Raw genomic sequence first — 25,028 nt, 5'->3', positions numbered from 1 at the left:
TGATCTCAGAAACTCTGACAAGCATCCTTAACTACCTCACAAATGATTATTTTTGCCTTGCCAAGGTAAGTAAGGCCTTTGAATAAACCACAGTATCCACATTATCTGTCCTCCTCTATTATAGTAAGCTGAGAATTCAAAAGAATTGCTTTCACTACAGTTTATGTTTTTAGCTCCAGATCATAAAATTTCATAAACATTTATAGATTACTAAAGACCACTCAGTTATTATAAGTCGGCAATCCTTTATTTCCAATTGATAAACAATTGCATTTCTTACATTGTCTGTTCAAATAAAACTCTCAGCAGGATAGTGAATGTAGGGTAGCCTGAGCTACATGGTAAGAGCCTGCCTCAAAAGCAAAACAAACAGGGATGAAAGGATATTCTTGATATATTAAAAAAAAATCCAACAGCAGATGGTGTAGTAGTGCCCACTTGTAATCATAGCACATGGAAGGCCGAGGCAGGAAGAGCGCTATGCCAGGGTGGGGCCAGCCTGGGTGCGCAGGGAGCACCAGGTCAGTCAGAGCCATACAGGAAGGCCCTGTCTCAAAATGAAACCATCTCGTTCCCAAATATCAAACATAAAAATTTATTAAATAAATGAGAACCTCTCCCTTCACCTCCAATTTCTCCCCATGGGTAACCTGTTGCTGCTAAAAAGTTTGAGGTGAATCTTTCAAACTCATACTGGAGGTAAGTGGTTGAGGCTGTGTAGTGAGTGAGGACATTCCCATAGTTCTTGTCTCTACTGGAAAATGACCTCCATTCGATCCCTTCTCCACAAAGCTACCTTCTCTGGGTTCTAGATTCTCTTTCCTGTTGCTCGTTCTCTCATCGTCTATCCCTGCACTTCAAAGGATTCACTTCTTTTAGGTAATAAATAGCTTGTGTTTCTTCTTTCCTGTCAGCATCGTCAAAGTTTTACCCATGTCAGGGCCCCTATGCTTCTTGCAGTCTACTTTCTGTTCTCAGGAGAGAGCTGGCTGAGTTACCCCTCCAAAAGCTTTTTCTCTGTTAGCCTTCAAAATGTCTTAGAAGCATCTAGCAGCTGGTTCTACAAACATCTCCAGTCACTCAGAGCGTGGACTGCTCCAGTAACAGCTATTTTGACAGTATACTTAAGACAGCGGCTAAAGAAACAGTTTAGTGGGTGAGGATGAGAACCTGACTTAGATCCCCAGAACTCATGAAAAAGCCAGGAGTGGTGGCATGTACTTGTCATCTAGTTCTGGGGAGACAGAAACAGGAAGATCCCTGGAGCCTAGCCTCATGTTCAATCTACAGGCTCACTGAGAACCTGTCTCAAAACCACAAGGGCTCATGAGACACATAGGCTGACTTCTAGCAGGCATGCACACACATGTGCACACAATCACACACCTATACACATATAACATGTACACACACAGTACATTTAAAACAATGAAAGTGTACAATATTTTTTTAATGTAGCCACAGAACTGTGTAGCCAGAACGACAAAGCATCTTAGGACTTTTCCATCAGGCACAGAGGAAACCTTGTGACCACAGTCACTACACATTCTACCATGCTCCAAACCACAAACCCTGGAAAGCACTGATCTGCTTTCTATTTTTAGAGGTTTATCTAATTTTGTCCTTATAAAAGTAGAATGATAAAATATGTGGTCTTTTGTGTCTAGATTCTTTCACTTAGCATAGTGCTTTCAAGGTTTATCTGTGTTATCATATGAATTAGTATCGTATTTTCTTTGGTGGGGATTGACACAGGGTGTTGTGTAGTTCAGGCTGGACTAAAACTCACTATGTAGCCAAGAGTGGCATTGAACACCTCCTGATCCTGCCTCTACCTCCCAAGTGCTGAGATTACAGGCATGCAACATCACACTGGGCTCTTAATTCCTTTTTAATCTACAAATATTTATTTCATTGTGTGCTTCTCTATTCATAAATTAATAGGTATCTGGTTAATTTCTACTCTTTGGTTAATATGAATAATGCTACTCTTGGCATTCAAGCCTAATTCTTTGGGCGGACATATTTTTAATTCTCCTAGGCATGTGCATGCGTGCGTGTGTGTGTTTGTGTGTGTGTGTGTGTGTGTGTTTATCTACTGGGTCATGTGATAACTCTACGTTTAAGCATTTGAGAAATGCCAGATGTTTTCCACAGTGGCTGCATCATTTTACATTTCCACCAGCACTGTTTGAGTGCTCAAATTGTCTTCACGTTCTTGTCAACACTTATTCTCTGTATTGGTTTATTTTAAATTAAAATAGCTATTCTTCATTTTCAAGAACTAAAATTTTTTAAAGTAATAAGGCAAATACTATTTACTTTATTTGCATTTCATGTACGCTGTCTTTATGCTTTGTTTTATTTACTATAAGATTCTCTGTCAAAACTTACATTTTTCTTTTAGTTTTTTGTATTATTTATCGAGATTATAATATGATTACATCATTTTTCTCTTCCCATTTCTGCCTCCAAACCCTCCTTGCTCTCTTTCAAATTCATGACTTCTTTTTCATTAACTGTTGTTATATGCACTTATGTATATATACATATAAATAGATATTCTTAAATATAGAAATACAACCTTGATGGGTAAGGTATCCTATCCCATTTTATCACCTCAGAGACCTTAGGCCTCTTGCCTAAACTCTGCTATGGAGCTACAGCCCTGTCACTGTTTGCCCCCATTTGTAATTAATTCCTTGATGACTAATGAAGTCGAGTATCTATTTCTGTGTTTATCAGCCATAGAGACATCACTAAAGCAGTGTCTAGTCCAGTCCTTTGTCCATTTTTAAAGCAGGTTGGCTTTTTACCACTGAGGTGTAATAATTCGTAGTATATCCCAGGCACCAGTCCATGATCAGGTTCATGACTCACAAGGATTCACTCCCATTCTGTGGATTACCTTTGCACTTTCGTGATAGTGTCACCTGAAGTACAAATTTGCCCTGAAAACATACATACTAGTAACCTATACAGACTGAACAGGTTCTATTTAGGAATATCTATATATATATATATACTTGGACACACATACATGTAATAAAAATTACTGAAAAAAGAGGCCATAAATTTGAAAGAGAGCAAGGGAGGTAGGTATATTGGGAGTTGGAGGGAGGAAAGGGAAGGGAGTATTGTTGTAATTATAATCTAAAAAAGAAAAAAGTTTTAACTTTTTACAGTCTGTTTTACCCATTTTTGCTGTTGTTTATGTTCTTGATGTCATGTCTAAGAAACTATCTCTTAATCCAAGGTCATAATCTCTTTTATACTAACAGTTTAATAGTATTTAGCATTTACACTTATATTGGACCTAAGTCAACTGTTTTATATGGTGTAAAGGTATAATGTAAGGTAAGCTTTACATGCTGCTCTCGAGTTGTTCCACGCAGTGATCTAGGCCCCGCTATATAAAATCAAACAACTGTAAATGTGGAGGCTGGTTTCTCCTCTCTGAACTCAGTTCTGTTCATCTATAGGCCTGCCCTAAAGTCGCCACCACACTTCTTGATTACTGCAACTTTGTAGTCAGGTTTGAAAATTAGAAAGTATGAATTCCCAACTTTCTCCTTTCTTTTCAAGACTGTCTAGGCTGTTCCTGGTTGGATTTGCATATAAATTTTGGGACCAGCCTGCCAGTTTGTGCAGAGACGCTGTGATTTACAGCTCCATTTGGACCATGCTGAACCTACCATCTTATTTCCTGCAATTCCTGTGTCTATTAATGATGGCCACACCTTCAGCCTCTCATGTACAAAACTGTACATGAGTTAAGAAGCCTCTGTGAGGTCCCCCACCCTGTTCCTCTCCTATTATTCATCATTAGCATCCTTCTCACTCGCCTTGAACACTTGAATCCACAGTGGATCCGCCCATACCTTCCTAACAACTTGCCCTACCTCAGGGCTCTTCTCTGTCCAATCCTTCACATAAACTACCAATAAGTTAATTTTCCTTAGGGGAAATTTTGATCAAGTCACTTGCCCTCTACCTAAATCTTTCAGTGTCCCTCTACTTTAGCTTATGACTCAAGGTCCCTCCTGATCTACCTCTGGCTTACTTTTAAGAACCTATTACTCAATAACCGCTTGGCCGATGATATGTCATCCCACAGGCAAAATGGTTAGCTCACTCACTTTGCGTCTCCATATAAGCAGGCCTTTTGTCACATGCTGCCTTGTGGCTAAAAGTCATCTTTCTCCATGTCTATAGCCATAGTCATTCTTTAAAGAATATCTCAAATTCCATCTCTTCCATATATGGAGAAAATATTAGCAGCTAACATTCTTTTGAAGATTTTATCCAGAGCAGAGTTCTATACATATCAAGGCCTATGCACTTGGTATATATTAGCACAATATTATTTTTGCGTACTAAACTCTGATTTTATTATTTCCTCATTTTAATACCTTCACTGGTTTGCCTAATGCTTTTAGAGTTATGAATTTGAGCACGTCCAGGCTGCAGTTTGTACCTTCTTTTCCAGTCTTTGTAACTTCTGCCTCTTCTTCACTTTCCAGTCCAGCCAAACTGAACCACTGTTATCCTCCACGCACAACGCGGCTTCTTCCAACTCTGGTTCTTACTGCTTCCTCTCTACAGAACATCCTTCCCTACAATTTCTGTATATTCAAACTTGACCCAGATTTTATAAATATGCACACACATTTGCACACTTTGTAAAGACAGAGTAATTAGATACCCTTTAGAACCCAGATCAAATGTTACCTCCTTAATTAAGTCTTTTTCTGAAGTATTTATTTCCTCTGAATGCCTGAATTTTATGATTCTTGCAACTTTCCATGTTTTATTTTATTCAAATGTGTGAATATGAAAATCAATCTCTATCTAATATTTTAAATTTTCCCCTAATTTTCTTGAACGTAGAATCAATACTTTAGACATAGTTGGCATTCAATTAATCGTCATTAATGAAACGCCACCCCAGCCTGCTTTTGGAAAACCTTTCCTAATGGCAGTAACAGTGCTACTTCTTACACTGTAAATCATTCATTTTAGGTTTTTATGAAAGTATAAAATCTCTTCCCCAGAAAGGAGGGGGAAGACAGGCATCTCATTACACTACATTAGTAACTTCCTTATAAACACACAAGACATTCATTTGAAATGCAGTTTTCTTGATGAGAAACCTGATCCCCCAGTCTTCAGTCTGGTTTTCAGAGGGGGCTATGCAAATGAGGAGAAGCAGGCACAGAGACTTCAGCAGGCCTTAATCTGGGGGAGGGTGTTGGAGCCTGAGGAGGAAAACAGCTAGGGTTGATGACAGGCGTGATACTCTGAGATAAAAGAAAAGTCCCAAAAGCTTGGAAATATTCACCCACAGTTTCTGCTCTGCACACTTGACATCATTCACTGGAGTGGGGAAATGGGATGAGTGGCGGTGGCGGTGATGTGGGGGGGGGAGTGGAGAGCATGTATTTATTATTAGTTTGTTAAGGAATTTTGAATCTAAAATCTCATCTCCAGGCACTGGGATGCTAGACTGACCGTCACAGTCATGATCATGGCTGGTGGCAGGACATGGTAACCCTAACTTGTCTGCCTAGCCAGGCCTGTAATAGAGACAGGCTGTCAGCAGGTTCCATCTCCTGACTTTCTAGTTTATACCTCAGCTCAGCCAGACAAGTATCTCCCATGTTTTCAAATCAGTACTATCAACACCCTCTAGAGCAGCGGTTCTCAACCTGTGCCTCACGACCCCTTGGGGTCAAAGGACCTTTTAACAGGGGTTGCCTATCAGATAGCCTGCATATCAAATATTTATAATTCATAACAGTAGCAAAATTACATTTATGAACTAGCAATGAAAATATCTGTACTGCTGGGGTCACCACAACATGAGAAACTTGGAGAGCCACTGCCCTAGAGACTCCCTCACTAGAAATGAAAAAAAAAAAAAAAACGAGAAACTTAAAAGTTGAAAAAGCTCTTAGTTGACCACAGAGGAGAGTATTTCCAATGCTTTGAGCTCTCCCCAGTCAGTCTGAGAGAAGTTCATGCCAGCAGCCAAGCTCCTCTCTGAGATATAAATAAACACTAAACTCACTGATTTAATGGGATTCGGAAGAGGGCTGTGTGAAGGCCCCAGAGTCACTCATCAGTCCCAAATGGCAGGCCAGTCAACTTTTCTTCCGTGTATGTGTTTTCTCCATTCTTTCAATCCTATCTCAGCTCAGGTCCTGCTGACTCATTCTGCAAAGACTCGGAGCTGTCAGGGGACTCAGCATATGGCAAATGCCTCAGGGACTTCAGTTCTATTACAAATAGTTGTGGGAGGAAGGAATTAGAGTGGGGGCTCCCTGCAGTGAAGGTGATGTGTCATTTCATTGGGGGCCATGGGGGCCTCTTGGACACATCCAGAAAGCACTCAATTTCCTATGATTTTTTCCTCTGCTTTTAGCATCAGACAAGCTGCACCGGTTCCTCAGACATCTAAAACACCCAAACCTATAAAACAAAAACTGAACCTGAAACTCCCCAAGCCCACCAACCAGCACGCAACCTCACAGAACTTCTGCTCTTTTACCTTTCGTGATGTATTTTGTAGCACTTTAAAGAGCTATCTTTTCTCTCATTGCTGAAGCATTACATAAAAACGTAGATTCTAATTGGCATCTTTTTCTAGCTGGCCTTGTAGTATGCAATTCTACTCATTAAATATATTTCACCTTGGCAACAGAAAGGGCAGAGCACTATTTTTAGGGTATTATTACTTATCTCTCGCTCTACTTCTTGGAAGTAAACCACTCTCATTCACACAAGAGAAAGTGAGTCATACAGAATTAAAGGACCTACTAGTGGCCCGGAGTGAATTGTCAAGCTAGAATTAGTATACAAATCCTAATTTGAATTCGTTGGTATCATCACTAAGTCCCAGGACTCTCAGGCTCTTTTCATCCTGAAAGGCCTGACCCACCAGCAAGCACGGTATACATTATCTTGCAGGTGGTGGGCTGGGAAGAGAGGCAGGTCTAAAGAAGACTGAAAGGCTATGAATCCTAAGGCTCACTGTGCTAATAGCCCTTTATGTGATCTGGGCTAGGTCATTTCACTGCTCTGAAACCACCAGGAGTGCTCACGGAGCAAATGACATTCAGTTTTGTGTCACATTGTTTGAGAATGTCTCCTCAGTCCCCCTCTGTAACCGCCACATTGTGCAGTTCAGGGAGAACACTGGCACAGGGTCGGAAGCCTGGATCCAGTGTGTGCATGGCGACCTGGACAGACCACTTTGCTTTTTGAACCTTGTTTTCCTCCACTATAAAACTAGAATAATACTCTCCCTCTCACAGGTTATCGTGGAGATTAAATGATACAACATTTGTGAACGTCTTCTCCCAGCACCAGGCACATAGTAAGCACTGCATAACGCTGAATGAATAAATGAATGGCCTTAAGTCAGGCCCTTCGAGTGCTATGTTAATTCTTAAAGCCCACTAGGATAGTGTCAAGTTCAGCACAGCACACTATAGCAGTGACTTCCTGAGTAGTACTCTAATGGTCCCCAAAGGCAGAGAGAAATTTCATAGTGTCACTGCCTGGTTATACCTGTTCTGGGAATACAGTAATTCATTTTCCAGTGTTGCCAATCTATTACCTTTCACCAAACACAAAATTCACTTTAAGAGGGGGCAGAAACACAAGTGCCTTTCTGTTATATACAGGTTCGAAGAATATATTATTAAAATTGAAACCAACTTCTCTGATTTCTTAGGCAAAAAATCAGATTGGAAGCCAAAGAGCTATTTGGCCTTTGCAGACCCTGGATAGTGATGCCCTTGGGGGAAAGGGGAGAGCTGGAGCCATTCCAAACTGTAGTTGCGACATCGGTGTGTGTATTTACTGCTCATGCTTATGTTCTCCATACTTGCTTCCACTCTCTAGCTAAGTCTTGGAAAACTCACAATTTACCCAGAGCACAGTTTAATCTGTGTAGGGTAAAATACAGGCAGATATCTCTGTTTCTCATTTCCTAATCATATTTCTTCCTGCCCTATAAAACTTCTTTTTTTGATGCAGTTGCCCAGCTTCTCAAACTTATGTGGACAATAATGACTTGTTAACAATAAACGTGCCCCTAGCCCTTCCCTCACCCGTTTTTACTCAGGAGGGCCTCACTAAGATTCAAAGCCGAAATCCTGCCATATAGTTAGCACCTGGTATAGCTCTTCACAATAGAATATCGTCTCCCAGATGATTGGAAAGCTGTGCGATGCTGTCACACAATGAGGTGTGCAAGAAAAAGTTTGGGGATTGATTTTCATCATTAACTTGATATTGCATGGTTTTTGTGGGACTTAAAAAGAAATGCATTTTTATTACTTTTAAGTACTGCACATAGAGTAATTCCAACTTATCATATTTTGGCAGTTATTTTTCTCAGGCAGGATGTATTTTAAACATGTCTATGTTGGAGTGTCTGGTGGATCATTTAGGATCAGTGTCCTGTTGCTTGATGAAATCCAGATCACTTCAATGAAATCCAGATGGGGAAACCGGGTCTCTGGCAATGGCTGCCAGATCTTCTCCATATGAAATCTCTCTAGTCTGTATGCAAATTTAAAACTCCATATCCTGGAAATCCCAAACCAATCAAGTGACGCTCAGCTTCTTAGTTACTGGACTAAACACAGGGAAGCGATTCATTCTTCCCTGAGGAAATAAGCATTTCTTACATACATCTATCTTGGCACAAAAAGGGCTGGCTAAGCAAATTAATAGTGTAAACAGGATTGCACTGGGGAATGTTTGTCCTACTTAGGAGAATAAACTTTTTATGCACTTTGTGCACATCCACTTACATACAAATAATTGATATGCTAATTACAAATGATTCTTAAAACCCCTTCCCTGAGGTGCTGTTCTATGCTGTTAGTCTATTTTGAATTACTAGCATGTCCAATGCTTGAAAGTAATAAAAATGCATTTCAAATATTCCATGATTCAGACTGGCTTTCCTCTAATTAGGCTGAGTTAGTGAGGCTTGCCTATATTTAAATAGGATAGATATTTTTCTACTTTACCCCTCATACATTTAAGATGCCCCCATTCCCTCCCCATTTCCCCATCTCCTCAGGATTCTCCTGCATGGAGCTGGCACACACAAACTCTTTCACCCCAAGCTCCCACACAACTACTCTCAGAGCATCTCCAGGCAAACAGTGCCCTTTCTTTCTGCTCCTCCCCTAAGCCCCAACCCCTGTTCACTTGGTAACTCAGCTGGTTCGTTGATAGGGCTTTTTATTAAGTACTAGTGGATATGGCTCTTTCCTGACAGCATAATAGGCAACAGTGTACGCAGATGAAGGTCCACCCAAGCTCAGCACCGGGCTTCTTCATCAGGTAGAGGAATCTAGCGTTAACTCAACCTCTGTATGGTCCAAGTCAACATAAGCCAGGAAGACAGCTCATGTATCAAAGTAACTATTAGGCATAAGGCAGTATTAGACGAAGTCATTCAAAGCTGTACCATTAATGTACAGCTTAAATAGTTTTCCAAGGCAGAACTGAAGGGGCAGGGTATTGGCTATAGACTAAGGGGAGGGTAGAATTACAATGGAAGTAGGAGTCACATGGTGGAGAAAGCAGTGAATTTTGACATTAGAACATTCCATTGAGCACAGATCCTTTGGGATCCTTTTCAGAAAAATCCTGTGTTAAAGGGTATGATTATCAAGATTCCATTTAGGACAAGGTCTTCCTGCCTCTGAGCAGTTTCAGAATATGTTCTAGCATCGGAACCTATTAAACTGTTGCCAAAGAATCACATCACTTTCTCCAGGGGCAGGGATCAGTCATCACTAAGGAAAGAACAGCGAAAATGTGCACCAGAGTAACAGAGTGACCCCCAACAGAATCCAGAACATTGTACTCCTTGACTTAAATGGAAAAAAATTACAATTACCTCTGAAGACTTCATTGCTTCACAAAGTGTGCTAGGCTACTTGGGGAAGTCTGGATGAGAGGAGAAGGAAGTGAAAATTGCATGGCCCCTCTAACTACATGCATTTCAGGTCCTAAGGACTAGGTGAAGGAAAATACCAGTTCCCACTATGCTCTCATACAAGTCTTCCAGGCATGCACAGTTAGCTCATTGGTGCAGGACAACTCAGCTAATGAAGCACAGGATTCCCCCCCTCCAAATTATCCTACATTGTGAGGCTCTTAAAGCCTTTTGAATGTAATATTTTAAAAGACAAATCAAGCCAGGAAGAATAAATGAACGGCCCACTTTGGCCTCATTTCCACCTGTGGCTAACATTATCAGTGAATTTAATTAGTGTCTGACTCATCTATTTTCCAGAAACAATAGGCAATTTTACATCTGCTACACTACAGAGAGGCAGGATAGAAGTTTATCAAATCGAACAAAAGCATGTAATAAAAATACCTTACTTACGGAGGGCCAAGATCCAGATGCAAGGCTTACAGAATGAATTGGCAGCTTTTGTTACCTTTATCACTGGACCAAAGTGACGAGTGATTATCCAGGCAGTATAGCTGTGACCCAAATGATGAGAGAGGTAGGGTAATTGCGTGGCGAGTTTCTGCCAGTTCTCCAATTGTAATGAAAATGGAGATGAAGAAGGAAGTAAGTCTATGTAATTATTTGTACTCAAATACAAATTCTAGAGAGTCCGTCCCTTTTCATCAAACTAAAGAGAATTTTTAAAAATTCGTATTGCTTAAAATATTTAGGTGTGAATATCTGTGTGATGTACTGCTGTTACCACATCATGAAACCCAAAGAAGTAAATTATAATTGCTGGGCCCTCTTTTCTCTGAGAATCTATCTGTTTCTAAATTTCAATGATATGGAGGGCCAAGTGCCAGGTGCAAGTCCAAGCAGAAGGTAATTTCTAGAAAAACCTATCATCATTGAAACATCTCTTCTTTAAATATTAACATCTAAAGTCAACATCGAAAGGAAACACTTCCATCAAATCTCCCTTAGAGATATCATTTGATTCTCTCATTTTATTCAGTAGGTTACTTCCTGATGGGGTAGTTCAGGGTGTGGATGGAGAATCTCTACCTTATATGCATACGGCCTCTTGCCAGGACCAAGAGGTGCCAGAAGTATTGTCATACAATGCAAAGAAGTAAACAATCTTTCACAATACTGGTCTAAAAAAGGCACATGAAAAGGATACACTTCCCTAGGAAGAGCTCTATAAAATGACAGATGACACCATTCACCTTCTATAGGAAGAAGTCAGACAATAAAGGGAAAGGAGAACTCAGAGCCTCCATGTTCAGACCTAAATCAAGAATTCTATTTTGAAGATGTAAATTTGGGAACATTTACTCTTGTATTTTGTCCATAAAATTGGAAATTGAATCTTGAGGATTCTTTTCTGGCAAAAGTCACAGCTGCATGTTCATATACACAATAGATTGTGTATTGCAGACGTCATTGGTTAATTTGCATAAAGCTAAATGGTTTCTCTTTTAAAAATGCTTTCTGCAAACGCCTACAATACAGTTTTCCAAGAAACCAAAGGGATGTTACCTTTTCAATGCTTTTAACAATTGAATTTCACACTTCATGAGATACTTTAGAGACAACTTAGTCAATGGCTAGAGAAAGACACAGGTTCAAAGTTTGGCTTCATTACTTAGGCTTCATTACTTACTGAATGTATGACCTTGGAGAAGTCAATACTTTCTCTAGTTTTCTTCCTTATAAAAATGAGAATAATCATACCTGCTTTCAGAGAGTGTAGAATGTCACAAAGGTCAAATGAGACAATGCATACTTTCAGAGCTACTCCTGTCCCAGTTAAGTGCATTTCTAGAGATCAAGCTACAAGTTGCAAGGTTCTGCGTTATTTCCTGTTCCAGTGTCTAGTGTAGTATCTCTTCTACAGTACATGGTACATTTTTGTAGAATGAACGAATAAAAGTTTCTTTATATTTAAACATGCACACATGCCCACAGGAGAAATACAGGTCAGATGTTTAGCACAGCACCTGTATGCACAAGCAGCTTCCCCTCACCCCACCCTCCTCCTTCTTATTAACTAATGTTTCATAAACAATATAAAGTGAGGAGCTGCTCAGCTCTTTTGCAGAAAGGTCAGAGAGGCTTTGGAGAGGTAGATGTTGGTCCTGGACTCCCATGAACTAATATTGCACTTAAAACACCAAGGACTTCTAGTTCTGAGTTGATGCTTAAGTCAGAGGACAGTTCTTATGCTGTAAGCACATGCTGTAAAGATACTAGATTAAGAATCAATGATGTGTGTGTTTTTCCCCATTTTTTTGTTGGATGTGAGTGACATGAGAAATAAAAGCTTATGGTGAAATATGGTATTCTTTTAATGACCCTGCTGTTATCCTAAAGAACAACAAGTACTCTCTAGGTTGGCTACTCCCTCTAGCCCAGTAATAGCAAGTGATAAGCTTTAAAAAAATAAGTCCCCAACACTGCAAAAAAAGCTTAAATTAAAATAGAAAAATCTAATGTTCTTTTATAAATGGAAAGAGGCAAAAACATTACATTGGGGTGGGCTGGAAAGATGGCACCCATGTGAAACACATCGTAACTACCTGTAATTCCATCTCCAGGGGATTCAACATCTTCTGACCTCCACAGGTACCCGAAGTCATATGCACATAACCCCACACATGCATACACATAATTAGAAATAAAAATACATTTTTAAAAGAGATTAAGAGTTTAAAAACTCATTCAGTCTTTGAGTGATTACATTTCTTTAGGTCGGTGGTCTTTGAGACCAAAAGTTTACTTCAGTTTTGAGTTACATAATATAAGTTATAGGAAACAGGTGAATAATAGCCCAAGGACCAACTATAGGTAGATTTTTATTTCAATGAATAACATAAAAACCATAGCTTACTAGAATAAGAATATTTCTCAGGATAGGTTGTTATTTCTTCTTTGCAAAATCCTCATATATAGAGATTGCCACTGAGTGAGAACTCTAGCTTAACAGAATCTTTCCTAAGTCCTCTTAGTGGAGAATTTGTTCATCAGTGTCTCCTTTGGATAAGACATTTATGTAGTGCAGTTGAAGACCATTCTGTTTTTAAGATTTGCTTACTTATTTTGTATATAGTGTTTCTGTCTGCATGTATTGCCTGCATGCCAGAGGAGGGCATCAGAATCAACTATAGATGGTTGTGAGAAACGATGTGGGTGCTGGGAACTGAACTCAGGACCTCTGGAAGAACAGTAAGTGCTCTTAACCTCTGAGCTATCTCTCCAGTCTCACAGTTGAATGTTCTTAATAAAACATTTTTTTCTTTGAGACATGTAGTCTCATGTAGTCTACATGTCTCATGTAGTCCAGAATGGCCTCAAATTCCCTATGTAGTGAAGGATAACTTGAATTCCTTATCCTCCTCTGCCTACCTCCTGCGTGTTAGGAGTATAAACATGTGCTGCCATGCCTACTTTACGCATTGCTGGGGATGAAATCCAACGCTTCATGGATATGTGTGTGTGTATATATATAATATATGTATACATATATAATATATATACATATATAATATATGTATATATATTAGGGTTTTATGTATGCTTCATAAGTGCCCTACCACAGAGCCACACCCCTATGTGCACTCCTAGATGACAATATTTAATATTTCTTTCCTCCAAACTTTGTGAGTATGGTATGGAGGGTTTTCTGAGTTAGCAGTGATTTTGGTGGGATTATTATTATCTTGATTCATATAAAATCTCTATACTGGAGCCATAAGCTTCCATTTGAGGGAAGAGACGTGCTGGCAATAGTAATGCTACTATTCCTTTATGCTGGTTGATAAAGGGTTTTACTTACAAAGCCAGCTCTTCTGACTCCCACAAAACCTACAGGAAGCTTATGGAAATCACAAACCTCTGTTGTTAGTATCAAATGACCCAGAGGGATATATAATATGAATTTGTCATTTCAAAAACAAAATCAAAAAAACCTCCAGATCTTTTGATGGTATTAGAAGATATTCATGTACTATTTCCATATCCAGTCTATTATAAGAAGAAATTTTAAATGTGGGGCTCAGTGTTCTGATGAAACTATTAAGTCCCCGCCTGACTAGCTGACAAAGCATAAAGGTTAGAAGCAAGAAAAGGTTATCTTGTTTTTGTTTTTTGTTTTTTTGTTTTTTAAAGGAAGGGAAGAAAGAAACAAACAAACAAAAGGGAATAAGAAAAAGAGGAAAGAAAAGAGAGAGAAGAGAGAAGGAAGGGGAAGAGTTTCAATGAATCCCACAGACAAAACCAGCGCAGGAACAAACTAGCAATTGAGAGACAACTAGGAATCCTGCGTCATCCATGTTTGCCACTAATAAGCTTCTATCTCTGTAGGTGAGCGGTGAGCCAGAGAACCAGTGGGCTTTCAGAATGAAACAGGTGACAAGGACAGAGCAGACAGGTGGCATGATTTTCCCCAAAGATGAGCTATTCCTTTCAAGATTCTTCCTGGGGTAGGCAGATGGATCAGCTGTACCAACAGCCCATGTTAGGGACTCTAATTCCAAAGCACGCTAGGTAGAAGTACTCAGAGGATAATTGCTGGGATTGAGAAGCATGGTTACTAGAACTTACAAAACTATGCAAAGCCATTCAGATGTCAAAGACTTTCACCTTCTCTGTACTTTCCCCCTTGTACTCTATTATCTGACCACCTGACAGCCAGGGGTCAACACTCCAACCTTTGCCAAGTCTGCTGTCCATCAAATGAAACACCTCATCCTAAGCGGGCTTGGGGAGGAGATTGTGCCAAAATCTCATTTAGGGACTTGTTCTTTATTATAGAATGTCTCCTTCCTGTTACAGGAATGTCAGGTATAAGCCAACAATGGAAGGGCAGATATTTGACATGGTGCCCTCAATAGACTTGACTTCTGAAGAAAGGCAAAGGAAATCATCATTATGGTTCATATGAAAACCTGGAGCCTGCTATTCTGGGTGATCACCGTTTGTACGACTCATGAAGCTCAAAGGGCAATCCTCGCTTCTATAAACTGATGAATGTCTGGTTCTTTAGCTGACAAGCCAGAAGACTCTTTAATGAATGCAAGCCATCAGTGTACGATGGCTGTGGCAGAATGGACTCTGTAAAGGGAAATCATATGTAACCTTGGGGCTATATTTACTTTTAAAATGCTTCTAATTATGTTTAATACCAAGGCTATATTAAACATGAATTGTCATGGCATTAGCTTTTTGAAAAATCATTTAGAAGGAATTGGTGTACATAAACAAAGAAATATAGAGGAGAGACATTTTTATGACTGAAGGATAAATAGTAGCCTTTCTTCAGGAGAGTAGATGCAGGGAAATCCTTAAGTCTGCACAGAATATTCCATTTTTTTCCCTAGGCAGTGAAATGCCAAGCTGATGGGGGACAAAGGAAAATCTCAGGAGGTTTTATGATTGGCAGATGATTCAATAGGGGCACATGTAAGGTGATCCACTTAGAGAGGGCCAGATATTCCAAAGTATACTTGCAGGCTGGTAAAATGATGGTCTTTCAATTAAGACCCAGGAAAGAGCTCTAAGAAACCATGTGGACAGTCCCCTGAAGAGAACAACTTTGTGTCTTGCTATGGTTTTAAAAAAAAGGCCAACAAAATGTTGGGCGCTGTCAAGAAGGAGGTTAAAAGACAAACAAAATAAATTTCCTTTTACAGAGAACCACAGGACATCTTGACTGGTAATGTTACATAAGCAGTTCTGATCTGCACATCTCAAGGACAGAGCAGAGCCTAAGGGGAACAAAGAAGGGCAATTAAATCACCAGTGACAGGCCTGACAATACAGAGTTATCCGAGGGACCAGGGACGCGATGAAGATGTGGAAGAGGCTAGTGCTGCCGACTTGCTTCGCTCTATCTCTTGAGCTAAGAGGCGCCTTTGAAGTTTTTATTTCTCATGGTTCTACTCTGTTTACACAACTGCCAGCGATGGTGGCCAGCGCAGGCAGGCTCCTCTGGGAAGTCCCTGTTTTCCACCAGCAATTGGGAGAAATGTGAGCTGGGTGGGGGTAGGGATCAAACGTGTTCTCATTCATACTGCTTACTTTCAGTGAGCTTGCCTAGTGGACTTACCTGACCAGTCTTAATTTTTATGAATACGAGTTTAACCTCTCTCCATTCTGTGGGACTCTGAACCCCAATGGCCTTCAAACCAAACTGTCTGCCTATATATGTGTGTGCTGGTAATTTGATCCTTAACTTGAGGTTAAAAAGACATTGGGGCTGGGGAGGGATATAGCTTAGTGTATGAAAGGCCCTGGGTTCTATCTCTGGCACAGAAACAGTTCCTCCTCTCCAATCCCCCATCTCTTCCCCTTGCTCTGCTTTCTGACTACACATGGAATGGCGTGTAGAGGTAGAAGGCAATATTTAATGGTAAATAACTACCATCAACTCTAATATTCATGCCAGTGGAGAAAAGCACATGTCTCCATGAGAAAACTGAAACAATACCCTGTCAGTCTGATGAAACGACACACATGCAAGACATGCAAGACAGTGAAGGGATTCCACGGGACGGTCTAAAAGCTTTTATGCTGGGATGGCCTTTATCGTACTGTAAAGGCGGTTATGTCATACCTCCGGTCTGTGGCCCAACTGTTTAGTGCTCTCCAACAGGGGATGGTTAGCATGTTAAATAAGCATAGTGAGTAGTATCTAAAAGCTATATGAGTCAGGCATGGTGATGGAGCATGCCTTTAGTTCCAGCACTTAGGAGTTTGAGTTTGAGGCCAGCATGGTGTGCACAGAGGGTTCCAGGAGAGCCAGGGCTATGCAGAGAGACCCTGTCTCAAAAACAAGTAAAAGGTATGTGAGCATACGATAATTTTCAGTTTCCAATTATTCCTTGAAAACAAGAATTGTGAAGAGTGAAAACATTGCACATTTCCGAGATCCAATCTACCTGCAACTAGCTCAGCATTACTGCCATACCTTTCACAGATGTGATAGTACTTCTCATCCTGTATGCCATCCTGAATGGGCACATTGACACTGTAGTACCGACCTTTTCCCAGGCCAACATCGGACACGTCACCTGTTCCTGTAAAAGACAGGAACGCTATGATCAGGCATCAGGAACACGAGCACTAGAAAACACAAAGGACTGTCCAAGAGCAATTTAGAACAGCAAAATGGTCAATTAGGAGAACAATCTAACTTCTTGGTTGTTCCTGAGGAGATGAAACTATGAAAAGAATCTAGAGAAATACTTATTATAAACAATGTTGGGGGAAGCAGGAAAACAGGAAGGAAACTGAGAAATAGTAATTTATGTGAGATAAAACAATAAGAGCTAATAGCACATATAATTTGCAGTTATCAGAATTACATGTGGTATGTGATAAAATAATAAGTGGTCTGTCGGTTCACAGACCATAAAAATCACCTGGAATTGAAAAAAAATCTATTCATTGTCATTCCCTTTCTCACTGTCACTTGAAGTGATATGAGTTAAAATTTCACAGACTAGCACAAATAAGGTGCCAACAGCATGGACACATATAAAAATAAGATATAAGAAACATGTAATGGAATTGTAGAATCTAGACATGTAATGTATGGGGAGCATGCAGTTGACTTGCCTGGAAAGAATCCTGGGGAGAATTTGTGCAGGGACACAGTCATAACTTTGGATGTAAAACTGAAGGCATCTTCGACACCTATCAAGAGAGAAAAGTCAGAAGGATTACATCAGATCTGCAACTCTTGTTTTCAACACCTGGAAATCTAAACAAGTAGTTATGGGAAGGAGGTGAGAGGAGAAGGCAGCTATAGTAATACATAATGACAGAGAAATAAAAGAACACAAGCTGCTGATTTCTGATTTCAGTAATTACAGACGAGATAGAATATAGTCCAAATCCATGATACACTGGAACTGAGCTTCCTCTTCCCAAGCAATAGGATGCCCAAGTTCACCCCGACGTCTATTCGAAATGGTATGAAAGAGCCAAGAGTCCAAAACTGAGGCTCTATCCACAGAACAGAGTAGAGAAAAGTGGCGCCATCCAGGCAGGTTCATGGTCTGTTCTGTTTAAGCGTTTCTAGTTAAACTCTTGGGACTTTTTCAAAGAACTATAATATGGTAATCCTTTCAAATATAACCAATAAATCAGTGATTCAATTTTATTTAGTTAAAACTTAATGATGAGGTGCCTCTCTATAATACAGACTTGGTTATAAAAGTGGGTAACCCAAAGTCTCAAGAGCACCAAGTAACTTAAATTCCATCTTCCTGTTGAAAAATAGTCATGGTCCTGTCCCTTAACAGCTCCTGTATAGGAGAATGTTGCCTTCTGTTTATTTATTTACTAAAACAAATGTTTGTATTTTGGAACTGCTTAAAGGAAGTGAGAGAAATACAATTAAATTCTTGAAACCTAGTGTAGTAATAAAACTTTAAAGGAGCTTGCTGTTTGCCAACTTCAAACTGGTTTGGTATGTGCCCAGAGTAGGGGGCACCTTCAGTTGTTAATAGCAGCTTTAAAACCGTTTTAAAGCCTGGAGGAAGATGGTGGGGGGGAGCTTTTGTAGACAGATGTCTTCCTTCTTCTTTAACAGTCAGAAGATGACTAGATGCCTGGGCGATAAAAGCTGAGATTCAAAGTAACCCCCCAAAGCCAATAGTTACGTGTTGGCCATGCTGCCCAGTGCTCCCCTCTCCTCTCGGGATCGCACACTCATCCTCAGACACTGAAATGGAAGGACTATTGGCGAATTCAGGTACTGTGTTCCTTTATATTTCAAACAAAGATATTGTCTCTGTGTTGACTTAAATGTATTTAAGTCTTTTTTAGAGGCCAACAGAGACCTTAAAAAAATATGAACTCTATTTGTATATAACAGGTATGTTTGAATTTCCCAAGCCTTGTGTTTTGCCCTAGGGAGGTAGTTAAAACCAGTTAAAGACTCCAGGCAGAAAACATTAAGTAAACAAAATAAAATAAATGAAAAGACCGTTTCAACAGAGGTAGAAGTACTAAACAAGAGCACTTTATGAAACCGCTAATGATTTATACATCCAGAAATGGAGCAATTTACATTTCCACCAATCATGTATGCAAATTTCTGTTTTCTCCTGCGATGACTAATCCTGGCAGCTGTTATTTCTTTTAACTCTTAGGCAAAGGAATGGCTCTAAGTTGCACTTCTCTTAGTATTAGGGCACTGCACATCATTTCATATTTTCAGTGGCCATTTGGATCTTGTCTCACACTGAAAGCTACCAGGCAGGGTCTTTAAAAAAGTATACTTTAAAAAGAACCTAGAGAGGTAGGGGATGTAGAGCTGGTATGAAAGAGGAGAGAGGTTAGGTAGGGAAAGGTGAGGGCTTGTAGGAGGGGCCGGTGAAGCCACCGCAGGATGCTAGGGGTAGAATCATGGGAGATTTAAAATAAAGCAAATGTGTAAGAATTCTGGGGTAGGGCAAAGGTCACTGGAAGGGAGGTGCTGAAGAGGGGAAATAAAGTGAAATGAAACACCCCGTAAAAGTTGGCTGAAACAGGAAACTCGAAATGGTGTAGGAATAACACTGCAAATGCAAAGAACTGTTTCAGGTGACAGTCTTATTTTATTCTTCACGGTTTGGCAGAGTTGAGTCTATTTTTGAACTCTGGTACTAATACTCTGAATTCCATAAGCATTTGTTCATTCACAAAACAAATATTTTATTGAGCTGCTACTATATGTACAATACTGACAGAAAGACGTAGACAATTTGACCTCTGCTCTGGGACAACTTACACTTTCTGTAGGAAGAAAGGATCATTTTAATGAACAATAAGAACAGTACAACATGAAATAGTGACTAGCGATAGAAACATACAGGGCTTCAGCCACACAAAACTGCTCTTGGGCTGGAGTGGTCAGAATAACCCAGTGCTGTTGGAAGCTGAATGAATAGGTAGAGTTTAGGGTTGCAGTGAGGGAGGAGGTGGCTAAACTAGGGAAAAGGGAAGCGAAGTCAAGGAGGTAGGGTTAGAGAAACATGTCTGGAACACTGAGACATGTTTGCTGAACAGAAAATTGCAAGAAATGGTTAGAAAGACGAGGGGAGGCCGATTTGAGGCCTTGAAAGGTGAGGTAAATCAGCCCCAAACGTCTCAGTGGGTGGGCGCACCCTTCGCAGTCCTGACTTCCTTGCTCACATTCTCCCTCCTTCAGCTCCTCATTTGGATCTTGGGAGCTCAGTCCAGTGCTCCAATGTGGGTATCTGTCTCTATCTCCATCCATTGCCAGATGAAGGTTCTATGGTGATATGCAGGATATTCATCAGTGTGGCTATAGGATAGGGCCAGTTGAGGCACTCCCTCCTCAGCTGCTCAAGGAACAAGCTGGGGCCATCTCCTTGGACACGTTGGATCTCCTCTAATGGGAGCTCACCAAGGCCAGCTGAACTGGGACTGATGGAGCATGTGATCAATCTGGACTCTCTGAACGTGGCTGACAAGGAGGGCTGACTGAGAAGCCAAGGACAATGGCACTGGGTTTTGATTCTACTGCATGAACTGGCTATGTGGGAGACTAGTCTGTTTGAATGCTCATCTTTCTAGATCTGGATGGAGTGGGGAGGACCTTGGACTTCCTACAGGGCAGGGAACCCTGACTGCTCTTTGGATTGGAGAGGAAGGGGGAGGGGGAATGGAGGGAGGGAAATGGGAAGAGGGGAGGAGGTGGAAATTTTTAATAAAAAAAAAAGAAGAAAGGTGAGGTAAAGAAAGTCTACTTTTTCAAGCCAGGCAGTGGTGGCACACATCTTTAATCCCAGCACTTGGGAGTCAGAGGCAGGAAGATCTCTAAGAGTTCGAGACCAGTCTGGTCTACAGAGTGAGTTCTAGGACAGCCAGGGCTACACAGAGAAACCCTGTCTTGAAAAACAAAACAAAACAAAACAAAAAGAAGAAAAAAGTTTACTTTCTCATAAAGAGCGTAGTTTTCAAGGGGCGATCTGTAATACAAGTGAAGTACTTTTAGAGTGCAGACTATATGAGTGACCTACTTAGTCTGAGTATGTGATACCTGGGGCACAGCAGTCTGCACATAAACTCCCCCAGGCCACTAGATGCACAATCACGTATGAGAACCATTTCTCTAGGCTAGGGGTCATCAAAGTACATGTGGCTAGATAGTAAACATCCTAGATGCCCTAAATGATTTACGGCCCCTGCACACATTTATATACACATAGACATTATGTACACCACCAGGGAGGTGGTGGCACACACCTTTAATTCGAGCACTCAGGAGGCAGAGGCAGGCAGATCTCTGTGAGTTCGAGGCCAGCCTGGTCTACAGAGTGAGTTCCAGAACTACATAATGAAAAGCTGTCTCAACCCCCCCCCCCAAAAAAAAACAACCCAAACAACAACAACAAAAATAAAAATGGAAACCCATTTTTGGCTTACTGGTCATATAAAAATAAGCCACTGTGACATGCTGCCTCTTGTAATGGGCAGTGAAGAGGCTTTGAACATTTTAAATCAAGGCTGTGTCTCACTCTGGCAAGTAGTAAGAAATTCATGGAGAATGGTTCTCAGTGTGTGTGGTGTTTGTTTTAAATCATTTTCTGTTATCTTTAATTCTTTGTTTCTAGCAATGTACTCCTATCCCAGGATTATATGTGTTGGTAACACAAAGAAAGTGATCAATCCGTGAACTGATAGCCTGCAATGAAAACCCCAAAATGTTGGTCCTTCCTATAACCATTGTACCTTGAGAGAGAAGATCCTCACCTCTAACCCAAGAGCTCCCCTAAAAACCCATTCAAAGGCCCCGAAGTGCTTCCTGGACATTGGAGAAAACACAAGTGTGATCTCCATTTTCTAAGTTTATTATAAAGTTTAGCTTCAGGAGACAAGAGAGAGGAAATGACAGGAGCCTGCCCGGCTTGGGCAGAAGAAAGGAATGGTTTCAGTTCGAGGAATCTATGCACCACCTACCCCAGAAATGACAATTAGGAACATTTCAATTGCATTAGGCATTTTTCCTTTTATTAGTTGCCTAGAAGTAGCTTTATTGATCAAAACCTGCTGTCCTAGTAGTAAAGTATCTTTGAAACTGAGGGCTTACCATCTCCATGGTGCAGATCCAAATCCACATAGAGAATACGGTCAAATTTCCGTCGCAATCTTAATATTCCCAGGACAGCATCATTGAGATAACAAAAACCAGATGCTTCATCTCTGCAAGAAAACATGTTGCTACAGCCAACAACCAAAAAGCAGTCCAAGGGAGTCTTTACAGCCAAGCATCTAACCTTTGAGATCTAGTCCCATAAAATCCCCCATCTTTTAAGAAAAACAAATTTCACCTATAAGGATTATATAGTGAATGGCCCAGAATGATCAGAAAGTGAAGTGCTGCAATAAGTAAACATTCAGAATGATTGGTAGTGTTTTCCTACTTACAACTCCAGTGGTTTCAAAAGATCAGACTATTGTAATTATACTGAATAAGACAATGTTTCTATGACAATTAGGGGATCATTAAAAAAATCTTGTAGTCCCCTGGGGTCATGGTCCCCCGGGGTCATGGTCCCTTGAGGTCATACCAATAAACACTGATTTTTCACTGGTAGTACTCTAAGGAAACTAAGACTTCGCTGGGGTCTTAAAGAAAAGTTTACAGAAGATGGAGACTGGACTCTTTGAACAGACTCTGTATACCCCACAGGTTGGTTATTTTTTATTGTACTATGCCTTGGCACTTGTTAGTCATGAGAACTCAAAGTAAAACAGACAAATGCACAACGCTTTGGGCACAGTGATGTGGCTGCCTTTCTACGAACGCAAGTTTACAATGAGGAGTGAAGAAGCCTCTACTAAAGGTATCTGGCTTCATAAAACCCACTGTCACTGATCTCACTGGTGCCCGGTGACTTTTCTGTATTGGTGCTGTCACTTTAGCCTCTTATCAACATTCACTTGCTCTTTTATTACACTTTTATTTGAGCCTTGCTGATTAGATATAAAAGAACACTATTTATCAAGAGTGTATTAGAACTTAGAACTTATTTTAAAGTATCATTCCAAATGCCAGTTTCTTTTGTTTCCATAGATACTTCAAACATCCAGACCCTGCCCCCTTTCTGTTTTCCATGAGATTTTATTTGAAACAAAATTCTACACATAGACATTTGAAATGGCACCACTGCTACTGTGAGAAACCTTTCTAGTGTTTACATAATGTAGAAGGCTTCATGGAATCTTCTGCACTCCAAATGATGCCCTGGTTCACATGCTGAATTGATGAAGATGATGAGCAGTGAGTTGGTTCAAAATAAAGCACTGGACACTGCCTGTGCTTCACTGGGGGAACACAGCAATTATTCTAGCTAAATGGCTTGTCCTTAGGTATGCAACAGGGAAGAAACCAAGGAGAGCAAGGATGAGTTCAAGCACGAATTCTCTGTGAGAAGTAAATGTGTAGCTCTGAGTGTTCGTGCATGTGCATGCTATATTCTAGTTCTGAAAGTTTACATTTTATAAATCTACTGTCTTAATACGTGGAAGAGTTAGTGTGTTATCCTGATAAACATCAGTTTGGGGATGGAACAGTAAGTGCTAGGAAAAGGAGGAAAGAGAAGATGGACATGAATGATGATGGCCACAACACGGACAAGTCTAGTTCTTTATTTTCTATGGCAATGTGTAATCTTTTCCTACTTCTGGATGGAATTACCATATTAGATTGTCAAAATCTCATAAAGTGATGCCATACACATGTAATCCCAGCGCTCAGTAGGCAGACACAGAATCATAAGCTGTAGGCTAGCATGGGTTACACAGCAAAACCCTGTCTCATAAAACCAAGGGCTGGAAATAAAGCTCAGACATAGAGCAATGACTAGCTGTGCAAAGCTCTGGGTTTGATTCCTAGTATTAAACCAACAAGAAGCAAGCAAGCTCTTAGATTAAGGGAGTTTTGGGTTTTTTTTGGGGGGGGGGCTGGTTATTTGGTTTACACTTCCACATCACAGTCCGTCACTGAAGAAAGTCAGGACAGGAATTCAAACAGGACAGAAACCTGGAGGCAGGAGCTGATGCAGACAGAGGCCATGGAGGAGGTGTGGCGGGGGGGGGGCTGCTGCTTACGTTTATTTTCATAGGTTTATAGAAATAAATACACATTTAGATAAGATTGCTAAAATTCCCACAAAATGAGGAAACTGAGCTTTCAAGACTTTCAAAGTGCTAAAAAAAAATAATATTTAAAAACCCCATCCAAATGCCAGGCATGGTAGTGCAAGTTTTTAATGCCAGCAGGCAGATCTTTGTAAGTTCAAGACTAGCCTGGTCTACATAGCAAGTTCCAGGCTACTTAGGACTACATAGTTAGAGTATCTTTTTAAAAAATCTTCCTTTTTATTTATCCTTTGTGGCTTTCACACCATACATTTCAATCCCATTCATCTCCCCATCACTTCCCATCCTCCCTCTGCCCTTGCAATCTCCCCCCAAAATAAAATAAAATAAAATTTAAGAAAAAAGAAAAGAAAAGAAGAAAAATCTCACTGTGGAAGCTGCAGTGTAAGACAGCGAGTCTCACAGTAAACCCTTTAGCCCATATATCTTTACTTGCAAACGTTCATTGCAAAGAGTCATGGGTCTGGTTTGAGGCCTCTGGCTTCTGCTACACTGTGGATGTTGGGCCCTCACTGGGATTCCTCTTGGATATCCTGTTGTTGTCCTGTGTCATGGAGATCCTGTAGCTTTGGGCCTGAAGGTCCAGTCCCTTCGCAAGCTCTAGCAGTTCATAGACGGGGTGGATGTTGAGGTGAGCCAACTCATAACCCTGGATCTGGGCAGGGTTGGTCATCCTGACAGTTCTCCCCAGTCCTCACCACCAGGGTGAACTCTCCAGCATTGCCCTAGCTGTCCTGTGAGGCAATGAGCAAGGCCAGTTCTGCTCTCCTGCTCTCAGGGTTAGCTCACCTACACCTCCATCACCAGGGCCAGCTCTACTGTGCTACCCAGGAGAGGTGCAGGGGCCACTCTC

General features: G+C 40.7%; 1 protein-coding gene across 3 annotated transcripts in view; it reads right to left on the bottom strand.

Annotated features, from left to right (window-relative positions):
* The window catches only part of Hdac8 (histone deacetylase 8), a 218,255-nt gene that overhangs the window by 127,516 nt on the left and 65,711 nt on the right, over window positions 1-25,028 (bottom strand). For all 3 annotated transcript variants that reach the window (XM_085684504.2, XM_048417771.3, XM_048417773.3), the window contains exons 5-7: window positions 22,101-22,213; window positions 17,615-17,692; window positions 16,965-17,073 (exon numbers count right to left, since the gene is read on the bottom strand). In XM_085684504.2, coding sequence (XP_085540630.1) covers window positions 16,965-17,073; window positions 17,615-17,692; window positions 22,101-22,213 — 300 coding nt within the window. The remainder of the gene's footprint in view (window positions 1-16,964; window positions 17,074-17,614; window positions 17,693-22,100; window positions 22,214-25,028) is intronic.

The sequence above is a fragment of the Myodes glareolus genome, chromosome X, assembly GCF_982192425.1.
Source record: "Myodes glareolus chromosome X, mMyoGla1.1, whole genome shotgun sequence".
Classification (NCBI taxonomy): Eukaryota; Metazoa; Chordata; class Mammalia; order Rodentia; family Cricetidae; genus Myodes; species Myodes glareolus.
Note: the sequence above shows the minus strand (reverse complement) of the source record. Positions and strands in the feature narration are given on the sequence as shown.